Source organism: Aquarana catesbeiana, linkage group LG03, assembly GCF_042186555.1.
Source record: "Aquarana catesbeiana isolate 2022-GZ linkage group LG03, ASM4218655v1, whole genome shotgun sequence".
NCBI lineage: Eukaryota > Metazoa > Chordata > Amphibia > Anura > Ranidae > Aquarana > Aquarana catesbeiana.
The window spans coordinates 624,750,078-624,771,534 of record NC_133326.1 but is presented as its reverse complement, the minus strand read 5'-3'; the positions used below and the strand labels follow the sequence as shown (position 1 = coordinate 624,771,534).

Here is a 21,457-nt window from a genome sequence, read left to right as displayed (position 1 = left end):
TGTCCTTTTTTTCTTGCAGGAGAAAAATCTTCTGTTCTATCGAGTTGATCTGATAGCCCAGAAACCGAACCTTCTGGGATGGATCTAGGGAGGACTTCTGGAGGTTCAGAATGCATCCTAGAAATTCCAGATCATTGCGTGCTTTGCCTAAATTGTTCTGTAACCTCTCCCTTGAGGAAGCAAAGAATAGCAGGTCGTCCAGATAGGGAATTACTGCGATTCCCTGAAGACGAAGTGGAGCTAGTGCTTCTGCCATCACCTTGGTAAAAATCTGTGGTGCGGATGATAGACAGAATGGCAAGGCCCTGAACTGTAGATGACAAATCACGCCTTTCATCTTTACTGCCAATCTGAGAAACCTTTGGGACTGAGGTGAAATTGGGACATTCAGGTATGCATTCCTTAAGTCTATTGATGCCATAAAACATTTTGGGGTCAGTAGATTTCTGAATGAAAAAATAGAGTCCATCCTGAACTTTCTGTACTTGACGGACTTCAGAGGTTTTAGGTTGAGGATCAATCAGAATTTTCCTGTTGGTTTCTTTACCAAGAAAATGTGAGAATAAATCCCTGTTGTCACTCTTCTGGTGGCACTTGGACCACTACACCCTGTTGCATCAGCTCCCTTAACGGGGACTTTATGGCCAGGGCTTTTTTTTTTTTACTGGATCCCTTGGGGTGTTTTTCACAAGAAATCTTTTTGGGGGAGATTCCGTAAACTCTATTGCATAGCCTTGAGAAAGAGTGGTCAAAATGAACAGATTCGACGTTATGCCTGACCACTGCGGAAAAAAATTCTGCAGCCTTCTGCCCACCCGCAGGCTCGAGTCATTGTGCTTTTTCGGCTTGCACAGGAATATGGAAAAGGAGTCCGCCCTTGCCTTTAGCGTGGACCAATTTTTCCTCCTCCCCTGGGACTTGTTGTCCTGCTCCTGAGCTCTTTGGAGGTAAAAAAAAAAGGCGTTTTAGGGATTGTTTCTTCTTCTATACCAACCGACGCATCCGCCATATAGGCTACCGCGATGGACAAGGCAGTGAAAGAATCTAATATCTCCTGTTTTGGTGAATCCGTTAAACACATGAGCTTTTAGCTGGTTAACCCAGTACTGCAAGTTTCTAGCTACAGATGTCGTAGCCATGGCTGGTTTCAAATTGCTCATGGTCGATTGCCAAGATGTATTGAGCAAAAGATTCATTTGTTTATACATCGGATCCCTTAGGATCCCCAATAATTTTATTGTCAATATATGAATAAAGTTGTTTTATATTATATCAATCTGAGATTATTCTGTTGCTGGAAGTAACTGCTTTCCACGGTGCCCGCTCCCTATGGGCCCACCCTCCTCCACCCCCTTTTCCCTTGTTATATCTAATTGTTATGGTTACAGCAGCAGTACCCTAAAGGGTCCAGGATAAAGTACTGGTCAAAACCATTAGTTGACCAGGTACGGGTTAAACTCGCGCATTTGATCTCCCCCCCCCCCCTTTTTTTGCTGTGCTGTGATTTTTGTGACCACTGAGGTCTTCAGCGAGTTTACCCCCTCATCCATATGCAGTGATTTATAACCTGTTGTGTAGGTTTAATTGGTAAGGGCATGGCCTTTGTCTTAGGTGATTATATAGATCAGGAAATTAGGAGTGCTTTCTTGACTGACACACCCCAATCCATCCACTTAGAGGACGAAATAAAAAATAAATTTAAAGAACATAAGAAATTGTTGATTAAACATCTTAACCGAAAGTGGGATGTGTCATCCTTAGAAACCTATATAGCACACCGGATAGTCCCAAGAGGTTTAAGGGATAAGACGATCCCTGCTGAACATTTACATACTGATAGTTTTCTCCCTAAATGGAAGGAACTCTGTTTTAACCATGGACTATCCGTTATGTGATTAATAGTTAAGGAGGAAAAAAACTCAACTTATTAAGATTCAGGAACAAATACAGGAGAGTGCCCGAGGTTTAGAGACGTTAAAAGATAATGAGGAGTTTAAGAAACAAAATGATATCCTCAAAAAAGAAATTGAAAAGACACAGCTTAATTTAAAAATTACCAAGCAGGGAAAATTCCGACGGGATCTTGCTGATTTCGAAAAGCATGAGGTCTTCGGTCTAATTATACGCCATGGACGTAGTAAGTCACAGCGATGGGGACGCCGCCAACAATCGAGAACACGACAGAGTAAATCCCTCAGTGGGTCAGAGGATGAGAGTACGAGATCAGTGACTTTTTTAGATCAGGAGGGGGGTGGAGCCAGTTACAGATATTTTACCACAAAACCCAAAATAGGCCCTATAAATTTAAGATTAGCAAAGACAGTCCGAGATCGAACCCTTACCAGGAGCCAAAAGAGACAGTAGTTAGGCCACCATCCCAACAATTATCACAAAGAGAGTTGGACATGAAGGTAGTGAATCTATCTAACATAGAACTCACCCCAGACCATATAAGCTTACTACAAAAGGGTATGACATTCTCCCCCGTAAACAACATGGATGAGTTCACTGTCTTCAAGGATATTACGTTATTCTTGAGGAAAGTCTTTCTGCGCTCATTGTATGACTGTACAGACAATACAGCAGCACCTGCGATTCCCCTAGATGTAGATGACCAAAAAGCATTAGACATACTAAACTCATTACTAGAGGAGAGTAAAGGGCCCTTTGAGGCATCCACTCCCACAAGAAGACAGGCCAAACTGAGAATTAGGTCACAAAAGATGCCACCACTGTCCAAAAACAGATGGCTGAAACTTTTTTTGGACATGGTTCAGACAGACCTAGGTAAGATAGACTGGTCTAAAAAATCCCCAGACAACTTGACAGTAGGCGAAAGGGTCGCCTTGAATGACTTAAAAAAGAGACAGAATATCGTAATTAAGAAGAGCGACAAAAGGTGGTAATGTTTGTATTACTGAATCAGAAAGACTATGAAAAAGAGGCTAAACGCCTGCTCAATGACCAGACAACCTATGTAAAATTGGACAGTAACCCCTTCCCAGCGCTGGTACTTGAGCTAAATAAGAAATTAATGGAAGCGAAAAATGAGGGCCTGTTAAGCAACCGTGAGTATCAACATCTCCTGATGCGGGAGTTCAACGCGCCGACCTTCTACATTATCCCCAAGGTCCACAAAAATCCGCAAAAAAACCCCAGGTAGACCGACTGTTTCCGCCTGTCGGGGTCCCTTGGAAAGAGTGGGTAGGTACCTGGGCTCCCTTCTCCAGGATATGGTCAAAGAATTAAAATCATATGTCCAGGACACAAGACATGTGCTGGCTAAAAATAATGAACTTAATGTCAGTAAACAACCGGAGGGGACAGTGATGGTCAGTATTGATGTGGAGTCACTCTACACATCAATACCCCACTCCGTGGGGATTCACGCGGTGGAGCGATTTTTGGATACATCGTATCCAAGATCTGGACCCCAAAATGAATTCCTGGTCGAACTATTGGGCTTTAATTTGTCCAATAATTTCTTCCAATTCCTGACTATTACCACCAAATACGAGGTATCTCTATGGGAGCAGCCTGGGCTCCAGCCTATGCCTGTCTCCATTTGGGACTGTGGGAGGAGGAGGATGTCTATCCCTCATCGATGTACCGCACCCACGTACTTACGTGGTTGCGGTACATCAATTATGTCTTTATGCTATGGAGGGGGACTTTGGATGACCTACACCAGTTTATGAGTGAACTAAATATGAACGAACAAAATATACGACTGACATATAACATTGACCAGAATGAACTGCCCTTTCTAGACCTACTTATTACCCAGGAAAGTGGCCAACTCAGCACTTGCACATTCTGAAAGGAAACGGCAGCCAACACGCTGCTGCATGCAACAAGCCATCATCCTCATTGGCTAAAAAATGGGATCCCCGTTGGACAGTTCCTACGAATCAAAACTAACTGCACGGATCCAGCAGACTATAGACGCGAAAGCCTTGAACTGTATGCGAGGTTCCGTGAACGCGTCTACTCGCATAGACAGATCAGAAGGGCTAGACGCAAGGCAGCCTTGAGAGACCGTGATAGCTTGTTGCAGGCTAAACCTAGTGTGGAGCCAAATAAAGAAGCAAAGGAACCAGTGCGGATCAGTACTGCATTTGGGTCTCAGGGGAACAAGGTTCGCTCTACCCTTGAGAAACATTGGGGGATCTTGACTAATGCCCTGGACTTAACAGAATAGTTAGCTCCTCCCCGAAGCTAGTCGCCCGTAGAGCCGTAGTTTGGTGTAATGGAGTAATGTTGATTCAGTCAGAATTTGTAAAGGAACCAAGTCATACGTGGCTGTCTGAGTACCCCCATTCTGTGGGTATGTTCCCCTGCATTAAATGTCAAATTTGCCCTTTTGTCCATAGAACTTCCAGATTCACTGATGCATTGGGTCAGAAATCCTTTGAGATCCGTGACCTCATCAACTGTTCAACATCACGAGTGAGTGACTTAAAACTTGTCCCTGCCCCAGGATATACGTAGGAAAAACAAAGAGATCACTGAAAATACATAGAGGCGAGCACCTACGAGAAATTAATGCTAAGGGAAAAATCCCAGAGAAACCACTAGCTAAACATTTCTCGTTGTGCCATGGTGGAAGCTCTGAAGGGCTTACTGTAAAGGGGATCTATGTCCTGAAGTTACCCACCAGATGAGGTGACTTCGACCGCATACTTCTCCAAAAGGAGAAGTGGTGGGTATACAAGCTGAAGTCCCTCGTGCCGGTGGGGTTAAACACAGAGCTAAATTTACAGGTATTCTTGGAGCCCTAACATTAGGCCCTGACTGCTTAGACACCATCATTTTTGCTTGCTCATTTTTGCTTGCTCATTTTTGCTTGCTATTTATTGTGTCACTGTTCCATCATCATTATTCGTGCGTTTTTAAAAAACGCAGGGTAGGGACTACATAGCTTCAACAATACTTGCTATGTAAAAATCAGTATACAAGTGATCTGTGAAAGTATTATCTATGAATTGTAAATAGCTAAAATATAGAAATGTATATATGTCAGGTTCATGTTATCAGGAAATACAAATAGCGCCTTATTGGCACTTAACAAATGACCAGCATCTCTCAAAGGTGACCATCATGCTACTCTTTTGGCCCAACTAGATGCGGTTGGTACCCACACGCTTATGCATGCTCCTGAGCGTCTTAACTCCCTTCTTGTATGGCTCTCTACCTCACCTCTTTTCACCTAATTCACCTCCCAAGTGCTCCAGCATAGTTAATTACCATTAGAAATTTAATATAAAAACCTGCACAAACATGTTTAAGAGACAAATCTTTAATTCAATTCTCGATTGACAATGACTCACTTCAATCGAATGAACGGCAATTGATGATTGGCCAAAAGCGGACAGACAACCATTTACCAATAGGATATGTCCCTTCTAGCTATTACAATTTCATTGGCGGCAACCACCAGCAAGTTCATGATAAGAAGGGCGTGTGGGAGCCCATCCAATGAACGTCCAAGATGAAGCTACGCCATTAGTCACGGCGAAACACGTTGACGTCAAAACGCAGCCCAGTCCATGGACGCCACAAGCACGGAGAGGTGTGTGTAATGCGAGAGGTGAGGGCGGTGAGCCCTTGAATGAAGTGCGCACCGTGACTAACCTTCCTTGGTGATAAGACTCAACCCAAGAATGCGATTGTTGCTATAGCAAGGAGACGTTCACAAGATTTTCTGCCTTACCCAACAAGCGGCCGTACGTCACAGGAGTGACAAGAATGTGACTGCACAAAGACCCTGTGGATTGTCAAACGGGAAGCAGCTTGCATATGGATTGGTAATGTACAGACAAACAGGCTATACACCTGTTCAATACGTCCGTATCCTGCATCTTACACAATGACACGTGCTGTGTTCTTAAGCTACAAAGCTCAGTCACCAATGAACATTTAAATATTGCTATGAAGTGCTTATGTGAATATATACAATAATTCTGCGCTACCAGAAAGGACAAATGAGCAGCTAACACAACCAGCAAGTGTAAACAATGTCAAAAAACGAAATAAGTGTAGCGCTTTGGAGAAGAGTCAGATACAGAGTCTATGGACTGACAGTTCAAAATGCATGTATCAAGAGGAAAACCATCCTTGTGGGGAAAAAAATATTTTCTTAAAATCCTCTGGAACAGATCTCATCAAGGGTGTAAACCATTTGGAGAGGGGGCCCACACACCACCACTGAAAGTGAAAAGGCTTACCGGACTAGGTGGACTCAACAAGGCGTACGCTAGGTGGAGTCAGACAGGCTTGGGTGGTGCTGGACTGTAGGTGGCCCAGAAGGGCAATGTTGGTGGAGTGGCTTCCACAGAGCTGTGTTCCCTGGATGATGCCGAACCCGGAGATGTGAGGTGAAACACACGTGGATCGTATCCCTCGGATCGGCGTTGGAACCAGAGATGACAGCAGCAAGTGAAGGGAAAGAAGGAATGGCCAAATAGTGTAAATCCGTATAAATGGGAATTGAGTGTATACTATTTATAATAAATTCCTATTTAGACGGATTTACTCTATTTGGCCATTCCTTCTTTCTCTTCACTTGCTGCTGTCATCTCTGGTTCCAACGCCGGTCCGAGGGATACGATCCACGTGTGTTTCACCTCACATCTTCGGGTTCGGCATCATCCAGGGAACACAGCTCTGTGGAAGCCACTCCACCAACATTGCCCTTCTGGGCCACCTACAGTCCAGCACCACCCAAGCCTGTCTGACTCCACCTGGCGTACGCCTTGTTGAGTCCACCTAGTCCGGTAAGCCTTTTCACTTTCAGTGGTGATGTGTGGGCTCCCTCTCCAAATGGTTTACACCCTTGATGAGATCTGTTCCAGAGGATTTTAAGAAAATAATTTTTTCCCACAAGGATGGTTTTCCTCTTGATACATGCATTTTGAACTGTCAGTCCATAGACTCTGTATCTGACTCTTCTCCAAAGCGCTACACTTATTTCGTTTTATGAAGTGCTTATGGTCACCAGGACTCCTGCATGAACTGACTAAAGGACTGACTCTGCGGTCAGAAATATAACACACTATAGCAGTCTATATACAGTAACCCTCTGATATGGTGTTTTTCTAGCATATACACAGAACGACTTACTGGTCTGATCGATCGCAATTAAACAGTATTTTTATTCTATATCCATTAACATCAGCCGCAATTCACGTGCCCACCCTCTCTTTCCTCTCCTCACCCCTCCATTGCCTCAGCCCCCAGTGGACGTTTGTATTAATTTTATACAAGACTCAATGAGTCACATAAAATGTGTTTGTATTGCCAGACATGAGCCTTGAGGCCACTGAGGACAGCGGCAATCAGCACGGACTCGGTTAGCTACACCCAATTGTTTTATGTTTGTCCTGTATGTTTGTTAGTATCCGCGGAAATTTGGCCAAGTATTTAACGTAATTTATCACTGCACCCAACAATACAGTAATGAAATTACTGTTCATTTTATTGTCAATATATGAATAAAGTTGTTTTATATTATATCAATCTGAGATTATTCTGTTGCTGGAAGTAACCGCTTTCCACGGGGCCCGCTCCCTATGGGCCCACCCTCCCCCACCCCCTTTTCCCTTGTTATATCTTTTTTACCTTCATGCATAGAATGCATGAAGGTAAAAAACTTTGAGTCTTTACAACCACTTTAAGGCTGGGTTGACACATGTCTGGCTGCGGTTTGCAGGCAAGCGTGATTTTGTTCACCGGTTCAAGTGCAAATTTTTACTTGAATTTGCACTGGAACCGGACCCAAAATCGCACAGGACCCTTTTTGAAATCGCACCGCGGCTGTGTGAGCCAGCTCTATTCAAAGCCGGTCCGATTCACATCTTATGCGAATTGGATGCGGTTAAAAAACACATTCAATTTGCAAATATGTTTATGCAAGAAGTTAGGTACCTCTATGGCTCGCTCATAAATGCTTCGGGTGTGTGTGACTCCATATATTTCAGCGGCTCTCTTGATGTAAATGTTGAACATCTCGTACTGTTCTTTTGGCTCTACAGCCAGAGTGGCACGCTCATATAAAGCCATGGCATGTCGGGCCATACCATGCTCCTCCTCCAGCTTGGCATACAAGAGAAAGATATCTACACAGAGTACAGAAAAATGAAAGTTATAAAGTATGATAAATCTGTGACCCCCATCAACCTGTCCACGTCTCTGGAGAATACAAACTTTTTGCAAATTTTCTAGGACAGCCATCCAGAGCCTGTTCAAACAGATCACGAGCTCTTTCCAGCTTCTTTCCTCCATATCGAGCGATGAATTTGGACAGATAAGTACTCCAGATATCGTAGACATTCGGCCAGCGGAAAAGGGCGATGCCACGCTCGTAGGCCTGGTGTCATAAAAAGAAAAAAGATAAAATACAATTTTATGGAGATTTAACCAGTCCGATTTGCCTCGTCTCTCCTGAATGCCACCCATATTTCTTGTCATGTTCACCTACCTTAAAACTTTCTTCAAAATAGTTGTGCTCCTCCAAGAACATAGCATAGTTGATTATAATCTGTGGGGTGGCTATGCGGAGATCAATGATCCTATCGTATACAGCCTTGGTGGACTAAGAACAGAGATTTCATATTAGATATGTGAAGTACATTTGTCATGACATATACAATAAATAGGATTTTTTTTTAACAGCTTACCTGTAAATTCCTTTTCTTGGAGTACATCACGGGACACAGAGCCACAGTAATTACTGTATGGGTTATATAGGCACCTTCAGGTGATGGACACTGGCACACCCTAAACAGGAAGTTTAACCCCCTATAAAACCTCTCCCCTTACCGGGAGTACCTCAGTTTTGTAGCAAAGCAATACACGTGTAACCAGAAAGAGGGGAGGTACCTCTGTGTCCCGTGATGTACTCCAAGAAAAGGATTTTACTCAAACGGAAACGAACCGAACAACTTAAGACCCTACTTACAGATCTTGCCGCCCTAGAGATCCGTCATAAACGGACACAATCACCATCCCTAGAGAGAGACCTCCTTGTCAAACGTACACAAATCACAGATCTCCTACAATTTAAAGCCTAGGCAACACTGCAGATATGTAGGAAATTTTCATATGAGTCGAGAAATAAATGCGGGGAGCTACTGGCCAGAACTTTGCGAAAACAGAGACTAGCAACATATATCTAGTACCCCCGAACAGACCAAAGGTTATGAAACCATACGATATAACAAGAGAATTCCGGGAATTCTAAAATTCATTATATAATCTGGCGACCAAGCCCCCAACTCAAGACCAGATAGATTCCTATCTATCATCATCACTCATGCCCCGACTATCAGACGCAGACAAGGACATCCTTGAAGACCCCATCACTATAGAGGAACTCCAGGGAGCGGTTGGTGCCACTAAACAGGGTAAAGCATCTGGCCCAGATGGCCTTACGGCCCGATACTACAAGACCCTACTTCCCTCTATTGCCCCATACATGGTCAAGGTGCATGGTTTAATGCACTGGGCTCGACTGCAAAATTCGCAGCTGACACTTTACTTGCACACTAAGGAGGGGAAAGATCCAACATCCTGTGGAAGCTATCGCCCGATCTCGTTGCTCAATTTGGATCTCAAACTCTTTATTAAGATACTAGCGAATAGGATTCAACACCTTATCCCGAGCCTGATCCACTTAGATCACGTGGGCTTTGTTCACAGACACAGTGTGTGTTTCTTAGTACTGATGCGGAGAAGGCCTTTGACAGGCTGAACTAGAATTTTCTTACAACATGTCTTACAACATGCTGACTTCGGCATCAAAATGCTACAGTAGATTTCCACGATTTACTCCCGACCAGCAGCAAGAGTCTGGGACAACGGTGTCCTATCAGACACCTTTGGAATCACTAACGGGACAGTCAGACGTAACCCGGATATTAAGGGAATTAAGAATGGGGATACCCATCACAAAATTTCGGCCTACGCCGATGACATGTTATTCTCCCTTACGAACCCTCTGGTTTCACTCCCTAACCTGATGACGGAGTTTAAGAGATACGGAGTTCTCTCAAATCTCCCGATTAACTTCTCCAAGTCAGAAGCATTGGGGGTTAATTTTCCTCAAAAATCAAACGTGCAGCTACAAAACAATTTTAAATTTAAATGGACTGACAAAGGGCTGATGTACTTAGGTACATTGGTCCCCTCCAACACAGGCAAAATCTTTGGGCTAAACTTTCCCCACCACTTTACAGAGTTAAACAACTTCTAGACAAATGGACTACCGGTCTTCATTTTTGGTTAGGCCACTGCAACATAATTAAAATGAGCATCCTCCCCAAGTTTCTCTACCTTCTACAGGCGCTACCAGTCCATACCCCGTCCAGCTATTTCAACCAGATCCAAACGACATTCTTTGACTTCATCTGAGCACACAAACGTCCATGATTACAGTGCAAACAGTTAATGCTACCTAAGCAATACGGGGGACTGGCAGTACCGGATATACGCATATACGCAAGTACCACCAAGCTATACACTTGAGTAGGATGGTAGATTGGAACAGGCACACACATTTTAAACTATGGGTTCGCATCGAACAGGCTCTATCGTATATTCCTGTTGGTGGAGCCCCCTGGTGTTATATGTCCCTTTCAAGGGAGTCGAAGAACCATCCTCTAAAAGGCAATACAGCCAAACTATGTTCAGCCCTACTTTTAACTACCCCCATATCCTCAAAGACGTCACTCTTGTACCCAATTTTGGGGAAACCCCTTTTTCCTCTGGGAATTGGTGATACCAACTTCCGGAACCTGAAGGCCTTGGGCCTTACACAAGCCTCCCGATACATAAAGGAGGGGGCGTGGCCGGCAGTCCCGGCGCTGGTAGGTTCTTTCCGACTGGGTTTTTGGAGTGCTCTCCCACTTTTTCAGAACTCTTCCGACCCCCAGGCTGTTTGCCAGACCCCTTACCACTTTCAAAGAATTCTGCACAGAGATGGGTCAATACCCCACACACTCTCTGCTAACTACGACTTGTTACCCCTGCGGAGCCTCATGTTTTAAACTGCATGCAGGAATGGGAACCTGACCTAGCTAAAACTTTCAGTGCATTACAGCAACAACACATTCTCAGGTTTACGTACAAATCGTCTATTTGCACAAGAACACAGGAGACCATTTTTTTTTTTAAGATTCTCACCAGGTGGTATAGAAACCCAGTGAGACTGAAGAAAATCTTCCCAGACACTTCTGATCAGTGTTGGAGATGCCAGGAAGACAAGGGCACCATCATACATATTTTTTGGACCTGCCCCAAACTACACTTTTGGACAGAGGTCCAGCGCATCCTCCAAAAACTCACAGAAAGCAAAATACCGATTGAACCAGCATTCTTCCCCCTGCATGCTTCCAATATACCAGGGAAGATCTACAAAAAATCTATTATCCGTCACCTTCTTGATGCTGCTAAAGCTTGCATCCCTCTGAAGTAGAAATCCCCGCAACCCCCAACAGTAGGGATGTGGATTCAAAAAGTAAAGGAAATAAGTAGAATGGAAGATCTAGCCCTAACGGCGCAACACCAACAGGAACGATACTCCAAGACCTGGTCGCCCTGGAACATCTTTATCTTTTCAGACGAAGGAAGAACCCTCCTTGACGGTGACCTGAATGACTAAAGTCACCCCACTAACGACCCTACCGGCTACAGAGCACCCAGGGGCCTAGCCTGGTTACCCCCGTGTTTGGCGGGTTCGCACAAGTTAACCTCCACACTCCAACCCCCTTCTCCCCCCCACCCCCTTCTCCTCTGCCTCTCCCCACTTCCTCTTCTCTAATTTCTTTCCTTCCTCTTTTCTTCCTCTTTCCTATCTAATTCCTTGCTATATTCCTTTCTCATCTCTTTCTTGGTTCTATGGATCCAGAAATACGGGATCCAAACTTTTCTAAATATATAAAACTTTTTAAATGGTCTAGGACCGGTTCGAGGCCCACTAAAGGACAGCATAACTGCACCACTAGTATTGCTACCTTGCGTACACCCAGTACCAAGGCATTGTTTTAGGCACCTCTTACACAAAATGTAAGAGATACCTCAGGACAGCGGAATACCATACTGTCCTTTGGATGTAATAAAGGGCTCTCCTATATAATGTATACCTGAAATGTGATGTAAGACGACAAACTGTATGTGCCCAGATGTTTGTCTTTGACCGTGTTCTTTGAATAAATAAAATAATTGAAAAAAAAAAAAAGAAAAAAAAAGAGAAAGATTTTACAGGTAAGCTGTTATAAAAATCTTATTTTCTTTATTGTATTGTACTTTATTTCTTTATTATGGGACACAGAGCCACAGTAATTACTGTATGAGATGTCCCAGAGAAATGCTATCTGAGGGGAGGGAGACACAAACAAAAGTAGGGTGCAGACCTGAGGACCTATACTGCTGCCTGCAGCACACTGCGCCCAAAGGCGATATCCTCATGTCTTCTTACATCCACCTGATAGAATCTGGTGAATGTATGGACTGAAGACCAAGTTGTGGCCTTGCAGATTTGAGCCATGGAGGCTTGGTGATGCACTGCCCATGAAGCACTGGTGGAGTGCGCTTTGATTTGAAAAGGTGGAACTTTCCTCTTCAAACCATAAGCTTGAATAATTACTTGCCAAATCCACTTAGCAATAGTAGATTTCGACGCTGCCTGTCCTTTTCATACTGTTTTGCAGCAGTCTTGAATGAAACTGAGCATACGGAACTGCTTCGAATGAAGCCACCATCTTTCCCAACAACCTCATGCAAAGGCGAATAGAAGGACCCTTCCTCGCCCTGACCACCTGAACCAGCTCCTTTATTGCGCTGATCTTTGCCTGTGGTAAAAACACTCTCTTCTGGGCTGTATCTATAACCAGACCCAAGTACTCTAGTCTTCTTACTGGCTTTAAAGAAGATTTCTCTAGGTTGAGGACCCAACCTAGGTATTCCAGGTAGTTGACTGTGGTGACCATGCTTTGGTCTAAGCGGGCTACCGACTCGTCTACCAAGTGCAGGTTGTCTAGGTATGCTATAATTGTTATACCTTGAGCCCTTAATCTGGCCAGAGGAAGGGCCAGAAGGTTTGTAAACACCCGAGGTGCAGTAGCTAGACCGAAAGGAAGAGCTACAAACTGAAAATGAAGTTTCTCCACTTCGAATCGCAGATATTTCTGATGAGCGGGGAAAATAGGTAATAAAAAACACCTGAACCGCGCTACTGGGTAATCCAGGGGCCCCTGGATGACGTGACCTATCACGAAACTCGTAGGACAGAGCAGGACGACGCGCTGACGTTACCTCCAGTCTGTGTGCTCTGTTCCAGTAGGACAGGTTTGTCCGTGTGTGTTCGGCCGACACAGCGGACTCTAGGCTTGTTGATGGACGATTTATGTAAGTGTGTTTCTGATGTTTTATATAAATAAAGTTAAAAGGTTTTACACGATCAGAGTTTCCCACTTTGTGTTACATGCTAAATTTTCCACTGCACCGATTGGGTAACCATGACGATCTGAGGTACAGCCGCAGCAGTCCAACACGGGAGGTATACTTATCAATACAGCTGACATGCCTGCTATGATCCTCTGTAATGGGGGATCATCTATGTCCGGTAAGAAGTAACCCCTTCTACACTGGTGGTGGATCACATCTTTCGCTGCATAACAGTTGAAGATTTCCCTATGTGTGGAGTTTTGCACGGGTGGATCATTAGTTACATATTGAGAGACTTTCTTCTTTTTTACTATTTGGTTTTCAAAAGCGCACCTAATGTTTTAGAATCTATCATTAACGATCACAGAGATACATATAAATAAGGTTATACACTTATTTGTTTTGATACACTTCACTTATTTAGTTTGGGACTTATTAGATCTAATATTGATCACTTAATAATCTTCATGATTACCCAGTAGCGCGATTCAGGTGTTTTTTGATTTTTGATTGGGTATATTTGTGTCATATATTTTGAATTGCTGCTTCACCATTATTGGTTTATGATATATATCTTTATTATTTCTTAGCGCAGTTTTATTTATTTATTTTTTCTTGGGGAAAATAGGTACATGCGGGTATCCTTGATGTTGACTGATGCCAGAAGTTCTCCTGCTTGTAGGATGGAGACTACTGATCGGATTGATTCCATGCGAAAAGAGCAGATTTTCAGGAACCGGTTTAGATCTTTGAGATCTAGAATGGGTCGGACATCTCCATTTGGTTTTGGCACAGTGAAAAGGTTTGAATAAAACCCCAACCCTTGTTCTTCCATGGGGACCATCATAATCACTTTTTGCGACAAAAGTCAGTCTAACGCTTGAAGGAGAGACTTCTTTTTCTCTGGAGCTTTGGGAACATTTGACCTGAGGAAACGGGGAGACGGGAATTCTCGGAACTCTAGTTTGTAACCTAGAGCTATTGTGGAGACCACCCATCTGTCTCGAAACTCCTCCTGCCAGACCCTTGAGAACTGTAGCAGTCTTCCTCCCACTCGACCGAGCGGGGGCGCCCCTTCATAGAGAGGCTTTAGCGTTCTGTCTTGTAAGTTTCCTCCCCCAGGACTTCTTCTGTCCCTGGGGTTGACCCTGAGGTTTACCTCTTGAACCTGATGGTGGAGGCAGTCGCGACTGCCTGGAGGCTGATGTGCCCGGCACTGGAGAAAGAGCCCGTTTAAATGAGGGACGTTCACTCCTTTTCTAAACTGGCAAAAGGTTACTTTTCCCACTTGATATCTTTTGGATATATTTGTCCAAATCATCCCCAAACAGCATTTCACCACGGAAAGGAAACCCAGCCAGGAGCTTTTTGCATGACGCTTTGGCTCACCAATTTTTCAACCATAAGATTCTACGCATATGCACCAACCCAAGCGTAAGGCGAGAGGTCTGAAGAATAGAATCTCTGATTGCGTCAATTGCAAAACACAAAGCCCCTGGTGGCTCGGATAAATCCTGGGCCTGCTGTTCAGGGAAAACCTTGAGCACCTGTTTCAAGTGGTCTCTCAAGAAATGACATACCCCAATTGCCGCCACTGCAGGTTGACCTACTGAACCTGCCAAAGAAATTTTGGAACTCCAACTTTTTATCGGTTGGATCCCTAAGCATTTGAGCATTGTCAACAGGACAAATCAAATTTTTATTCAGAGGATAAAGCAGCGTTAATTGCTGGTACACCCCACATTTTTGAAATTTTTTCCACCATAGGATAAAGTGTTGAAAACTTTTTAGGAGGGAAACAATGCTTATCTGGGTGATCCCACTCAGAATACATAAGCTTTTCCAGCAATGAATGGACAGGAAAGGCACGCAAAGCTTGAGAAGGCTTCAGTGAACCCAAACAAGAAGTGGGCTTTTCAACCGACTCAGTTAAGGGTAGCTTAAATGTGGAGCAGACCATTTCAGTAAGGGATTGCACCAGCAATTTCTCAGCCTGTGAAGCTATAGAAGGTCCTTCCCCACTTGATCCCTCAGAAGAGGAGTCATCAGTCTCTTCACGGTCCCCTGAGGGGGAATCATCCTCCCCCTCCCACTGTTCCTCTGTTTGAGGGTCCTGGGTTTTCTTCCACTCTGTGAAGATGCGATTAAAGCCACTAATATTTCCTCCAATCCACTCATGGCTGAGGAGAAAACCTCCTCAGTAATATATAAAGGAGCTGAAATGCCAGAAGCAGTTGCAACCCCTGACAACCCAGATGGCTCGCTCTGACCAGCCTCCCCAGGCCTTTCAGGGGGGGTTGGCGTTGCAGAGGGAGGGTCCTCAGAACCTGAGGGAGATCCATTTGAGCCCCTGTTTTTTGGGGTATTTGTACCTTCCCTTCTGCCCATGGTGCCAAGCACAAATGCAGAGGTACTACCAGAAAATGCACCCACTACTGAGCAAATAGTTCAGGAACTGCTGCTGCTATCAAGGCTCAGCCTAATGCTTAAGAAAATGTGCCCTGGGAATACCTGTGTCTCCAACACTCACATCCCCCCGTCTTCTCTGTGTCCCTCCATCAGCTGAATACACCTGCAAAAGGTGTACTTATAGCCTACACAGCCCCTGCGTTGTGAATGTTGAAGCACGTCAACACCATGCTAAGCCCCGCCCCCTTCCTCCCACTGCGCCCCCCCCCCCCTCTCTTTTCAAAAAAGACTGCTTTCCCGCTTGAGCGGGCTCTGATCCAACTGGATCGGCATGCAGGGGGGGCTGGGGTGGAGGAGAGCTGCTGGAAGAAAAACTGCCGTACTATGTCGGTGGGAACGGCATACCGCCGACTGAACCGCGCTCCCTCAGCCTCCTGGAGAGAAAGAAATACTTTAGTCCAGTTGGGGGATGTCTAAAAGAAAAGCCCCCCTTCCAACATCTTACCTGAGGCTTGGGACTGGAGGAAGCGTGCAGCTTGTACTGACACAGAGAGAGACTGACAAGCATGGAATCAGGTGCGTGCTCTTGACAGCCCCCAGTGGTGACTTTAGGCATGACAACATTTATTTAAAGGAGAAATCCCATAAGAATTAGAAAAATTCCTTAGAAACCTCCACTTACCTTATCCAGCTGCAGGGTTCTGTGGTAAACCAGACAGACCCAATCTTCACTTACGGTGGGCTCTATTTAAAAAACCTTCAAGGACCGGGCCCCTTTTTAACAGGGGTTCCACACCCTTGGACCCGTAAAGCACCCCGCCAGGAAATATGGCTGAAAAAAACAAGCACTGGATCCCAGGGTCCAGCTCTCTAAAAAGAGAAGCGTTACCGGCAAAACCTTGTCTCTTCCGACACGAGGCCCGGGTACCATTCAATTCGGCCTAGAAAAGACACTTTGAATGGAGCTGGTTGCATAGCTTACTCCAGCAAAGGAATATTCCAGTGGAGCTCAACCTAGCACATCTTTACACGTGACCAACACCTAAGACACTGGTGAAAAAATTGAGGTACTCCCTGTAAGGGGAAGGTTTATATAGGGGGTTAAACTTTCTTTCAAGGGTGTGCCAGTGTCCATCACTCAAAGGTGCCTATATAACCCATACAGTAATTACTGTGGCTCTGTGTCCCGTAATGTACGATAAAGAAATAAGAAGTTAGCAGCAGTGACATTATTGAAGTGGCATTAAAGTGATTGTAAAGGCTAAAGGTTTTTTTTTTTTTTTACCATAGTGCATTCTCTGCATTAAGATAAAAAGCTTTTCATATTCATATTTTGCTGCTGAAAAAAAACTGTTATTTCAAGCACCCTGTTACCATACAGCACACCCAACATCAATTTAAAGGACAAGCTCACCTTTCTGAACATGTTACTTCCATATTTAGGGTGTAACATGTTCAGCAACCTCACCCCCGCACTGCCAATACACCACGCCCCACCCCCAGGTGGGGGTTCCGCTCCTCATACAATCTAAAAATAGCGTGGCTGTACAGGGCTCAAACCACACAGCTTCATCATTCATTCATTTACAGATTTCTGTGAATGAATGCACTACAAGTACGGTCTTCCATTGTGGCAGACAGCTTGTAGTTCTTAATGAACTGTGAGGCTGCCGATGAGCGCTCTTGTAGTTCATTGATCTTCCTGCCAGTACAGGAGGTATAAGCAGACAGCTTTACTGAGAGTCTGCAGGAGCCTGGCATTGCACCCATGATCTGTTGATTGCAGGTTCAATGCTCTGCAGACTCCTAAGAAAAAAAATAATAAATGCACTTTTTTTTTTTTACCTGCAAAAAAGTGCATTTATTCTTTTCCTTTTCCTTTGAAAAGTGAACTTATCTTTTAAATGGATCCAAGCACTTTTTGCACTTTAATAGAGAAGTAAATTTAGGGGGATGATGTAACAATGACGTTGTACCTTAAAAGTGCCTAAACTTTCCTCCAGATCAGCCAACATAGACCACACCTTCAATGACTTGTACAATCTGTTCTGAACAGGCTCCGAGGCGTCAAAATATTCAGCCTTACGAGCTGGCACTGCAGTGGCTTTCTATGGGGACAAAAATGAGACGATCAGGTAGGTCCCAATAAATTGGGAAGAACACGCTTCATTTATCTCAGTCCCTATATACTCACTCTGAGTATTGTCAGAGCCTCGTCATAGTTCTCATGTCTCAGCTCCATCTCACCAAACTGGCACCAGACAGAGGCCAAGTCATCCACATGTGTGTATCGTACCTGGGTCGCTCTTTGGAGGATGTCTCGAGCCTAAATCGTATAAAAGGAACATATCATTTTGATAAGCATTATGTAAAGTTACAGCCCAACAAGATTTGGATAGAGTACAGATGGATGAAGAACTTCAGTCAGGGTTTTTTATGCTAGAAATCAGCCAATCCTTTCAGCAATATTCCCATACACCCAAAGGTGGCGTGCATGGCTTACAGTGACACCGTGTTATAGCTCAAGAAATAGCCAGCACACCGCCTATGTAACTCAAAAATTGAGGTCAAAATGAAAGAGTGGTCACATATAAAAAATAAATAAATAAAATAAGATGGTACATAGCAACCAATGACATTTCGGGGCCACAGGAGATTGAGATTTTAAATGTCTGTGTCCCAACTAAATGCATTTCTCTTCTCTTCCTGTTATGTCTAAAACCTATCACCAGAACAGGAATGGAGAAGGAAACTAACAAATCCAAAGAGATTTATTGCAGCCTTTGTGCCTGAAGGGACATTCCCGTCACTTTTGTTTTTTTTCCACAACACCTGTCAGACAGGATAAACAGAGAGTTTGTTCTGTATGACACCACCAAAATGGACAGGAGGTAAGAAGAAATTTCCTAAATAGGAACAAAAATATTAAAAGGTGGCTAAAATTTGGGCTTAAAGTATATCTGAAAAGTAAAACTTTTTTAGTTTTGGGAGTGGGGAAGGATTAGAACCCCCGTTAGGTTTCTACTGCTGTCCCCGCTAGGCAGGTTCACTTTATTTGTCCTGAAACCATTGTCACTAGGAGAGATACTAAGCCCTGTTTCACACTGCCACAACTTATCATGCTACTTGAGAGTTTAAAGTTGCATGACAAGTCGCACCTCATTATTGGCAATGGAACCGTTCTAATCGGTGCAACTCAAGACGCTCCGACTTAGAAAAAGGTTCCATTGAGTTCTGTTAAAGAAGTTGTATGCAAGCCGCGATTAAGTCACGCAGGGACGACAGCTTCAAAGTTGTGTGATTTTCATGTCAGAGCAGTGTGAACCAGGGCTAAAAGAGGAAAACGGGAAATCTTTCAATGGGGACATCTGTTCTGGTGGAAACCTATAAGAGCAGATTTATCTAATAAACGTGACAAAAAAAATTATAACAAAAGATAATTCAGGGGCTTTAACCACTCCCTACTCCAGCTTGTCAACCTCTTTAGCCTGGAGGAACCCTTGAGATTATTTTTAGATCTCTGGGAACCTCTGCTAAAAAATGATTATCTCTACCACTCATATCTACATTAACATAGTCAGTAAACTGAAGCGACACAGCCCACTTGCTACCAAATTATTTTCAGCAATAATATTGTAATACATAATAACAGAAAAGTATTTAGATGAAAACTTTGGTGATCCCTAACATTAGTAATCAGTGAAGTACCCTGCTTACAGGTCAGTGCCAGCTGAAAATTGCCCCCACCCCCACACTGGTGGGCACTTTTGGAGATCAATTCACCAAAGCTCAGGAACCCCTAGCAACCCCTGGAGGAACCCTGCTTGAGAAAGGCTGCCCTTCTCTATCAAATTTTTTTTTTTTTTTTTAAAAAGGACTCTTGTATCTTTCAGTAATCATAAAAGTTTGATTACCTCTCCAGGCAGTCTTACAGATCATCCACTAGTGTGGGTGCAATCCTAATTGGATATGTTCCTCCCTGCAGTGTCCAGATCCAGACAAGCCGCATTTCCACTGTTTTCCTTCTTACAATCACAGCTAAGCCCCTATTGGGCAGAAACACATCAAAGGAGTAGGAGAGGCTCTGGTGGCAAATGATGTGCCACAATCTGGCTTTGTGAGTTAGCAATACATGTAATAAACTAAAGCTTAAAAACACAGAAGTTCAGCCTGCTTGTCTGTATCTTGTATTTTTCACTTGCCTAGGTAATATAGTCTCTATCCAGTTCAAACCTTTTTTTTTTCTATAAAGAACTGCACTTGATAAAATATTCTGACTTCTTTTAAATGCAGTTCTATATCTATGTATAGGCATTAAGTATGGACGTGGACATGTTACTTTGTATGCATTTCTAAAGTCAAAACATTAATTTTACCTGAACCGAAACAATTTTACTAGGTAAGTGGAAATGACACGATGCCTTATTAAGTAGCTCTTTAGAAGAAAAAAAAAACACACACAGTAAATATCTTAATAAACTCCCCTTCTACAACTTCCATAACAGGAGGACAGTTAAACTAGTTTTACATCTAGGAGGACTGCCTGACATGGAAGGAAATGACAAACGTATATTTTAATCCATACCTATTCACAATAAACATTTTACTGTAAGATTTAAATCAGGACACGTCAGGAAAACATGGCAGTCTGCCTATCAATATAAACTACTCACATCATCAATCTGTCCGTTGTCTTCATAAAATTTAGCAAAAGCAACCCAGAGTGAGTGCGGCTTCCCAGTGGCCTTTGCTGGATCTACAGTCTGAACAGCTTCTGTGTAAGTGCTTATGATCTTTAAGGAATAAATATGTTAATAAAAAAAGAGAGAAGGATAGCATGAGTAAACCTTACCTTCCAAAACATCAAAAAACATAAAAAAAATTGCTGCTTGTGTCATCTGTGAGCTTTTCCAACTATATCCAGCTGAAGTTTATAGGAATTAGTAAAAGAGAAAGGGCCACTAATAAAATATAAAGTGCTAAAATAAGTTACAGTATACAGGCACTATGAGCCTACTGTGGTTAGTGGGCCTCACAAGGCAGTGGTGAGATCTGCTAGTCATAGCTCCAATAGCAAAATATCAAAAGTGGAAAAATGGACTCATTAGTGACATACAATATCTTGTGTTCACTTACAGAATGCCTACTGCTTTTATACAATATATCAGCATTTGAACTTCCCAGAATTCCCTGCACACATGAAATCAGGCTTACAGTAGGAGGGCAAAAACTGTGAGACTACCACACTGTACAGCCAATACAACATATGTCAGTCATTGGCAGAATACGAGGTGGGCATAGGGATGGCCTCTCCACTCTGCTGATGTTCCCTTAATCCAACACTCAAGCTGGAGTTATAGAAGGGTTGCAAGTCTATGCAGTGGCCTCGCCCTACTGGCAATTTGGGTGGCAGTGGGATGTGTAAAACAGACTGGATGAACAGTATTGCATACACATTGTCATATAAAATGGTTCACAAAATGTGTAAGGTCCTGCTGCACGCAGGGTGAGGAAAGCTGAGATGACTCTGCAAGTAAAGTCCAACTTTTAAATTTTAACTATGTAGGACGGACACGAAAGACTGAAAATGGAACAGCAAATTAAA

At 43.6% G+C, this 21,457-nt stretch overlaps 1 protein-coding gene across 1 annotated transcript in view; it reads right to left on the bottom strand.

Annotated features, from left to right (window-relative positions):
• Nucleotides 1-21,457, bottom strand: part of XAB2 (XPA binding protein 2) — a 50,313-nt gene that overhangs the window by 15,122 nt on the left and 13,734 nt on the right. Inside the window, 6 exon segments of the mRNA XM_073622381.1 lie at nucleotides 7,927-8,117; nucleotides 8,206-8,368; nucleotides 8,480-8,593; nucleotides 17,829-17,960; nucleotides 18,047-18,178; nucleotides 20,526-20,645. Coding sequence (XP_073478482.1) covers nucleotides 7,927-8,117; nucleotides 8,206-8,368; nucleotides 8,480-8,593; nucleotides 17,829-17,960; nucleotides 18,047-18,178; nucleotides 20,526-20,645 — 852 coding nt within the window.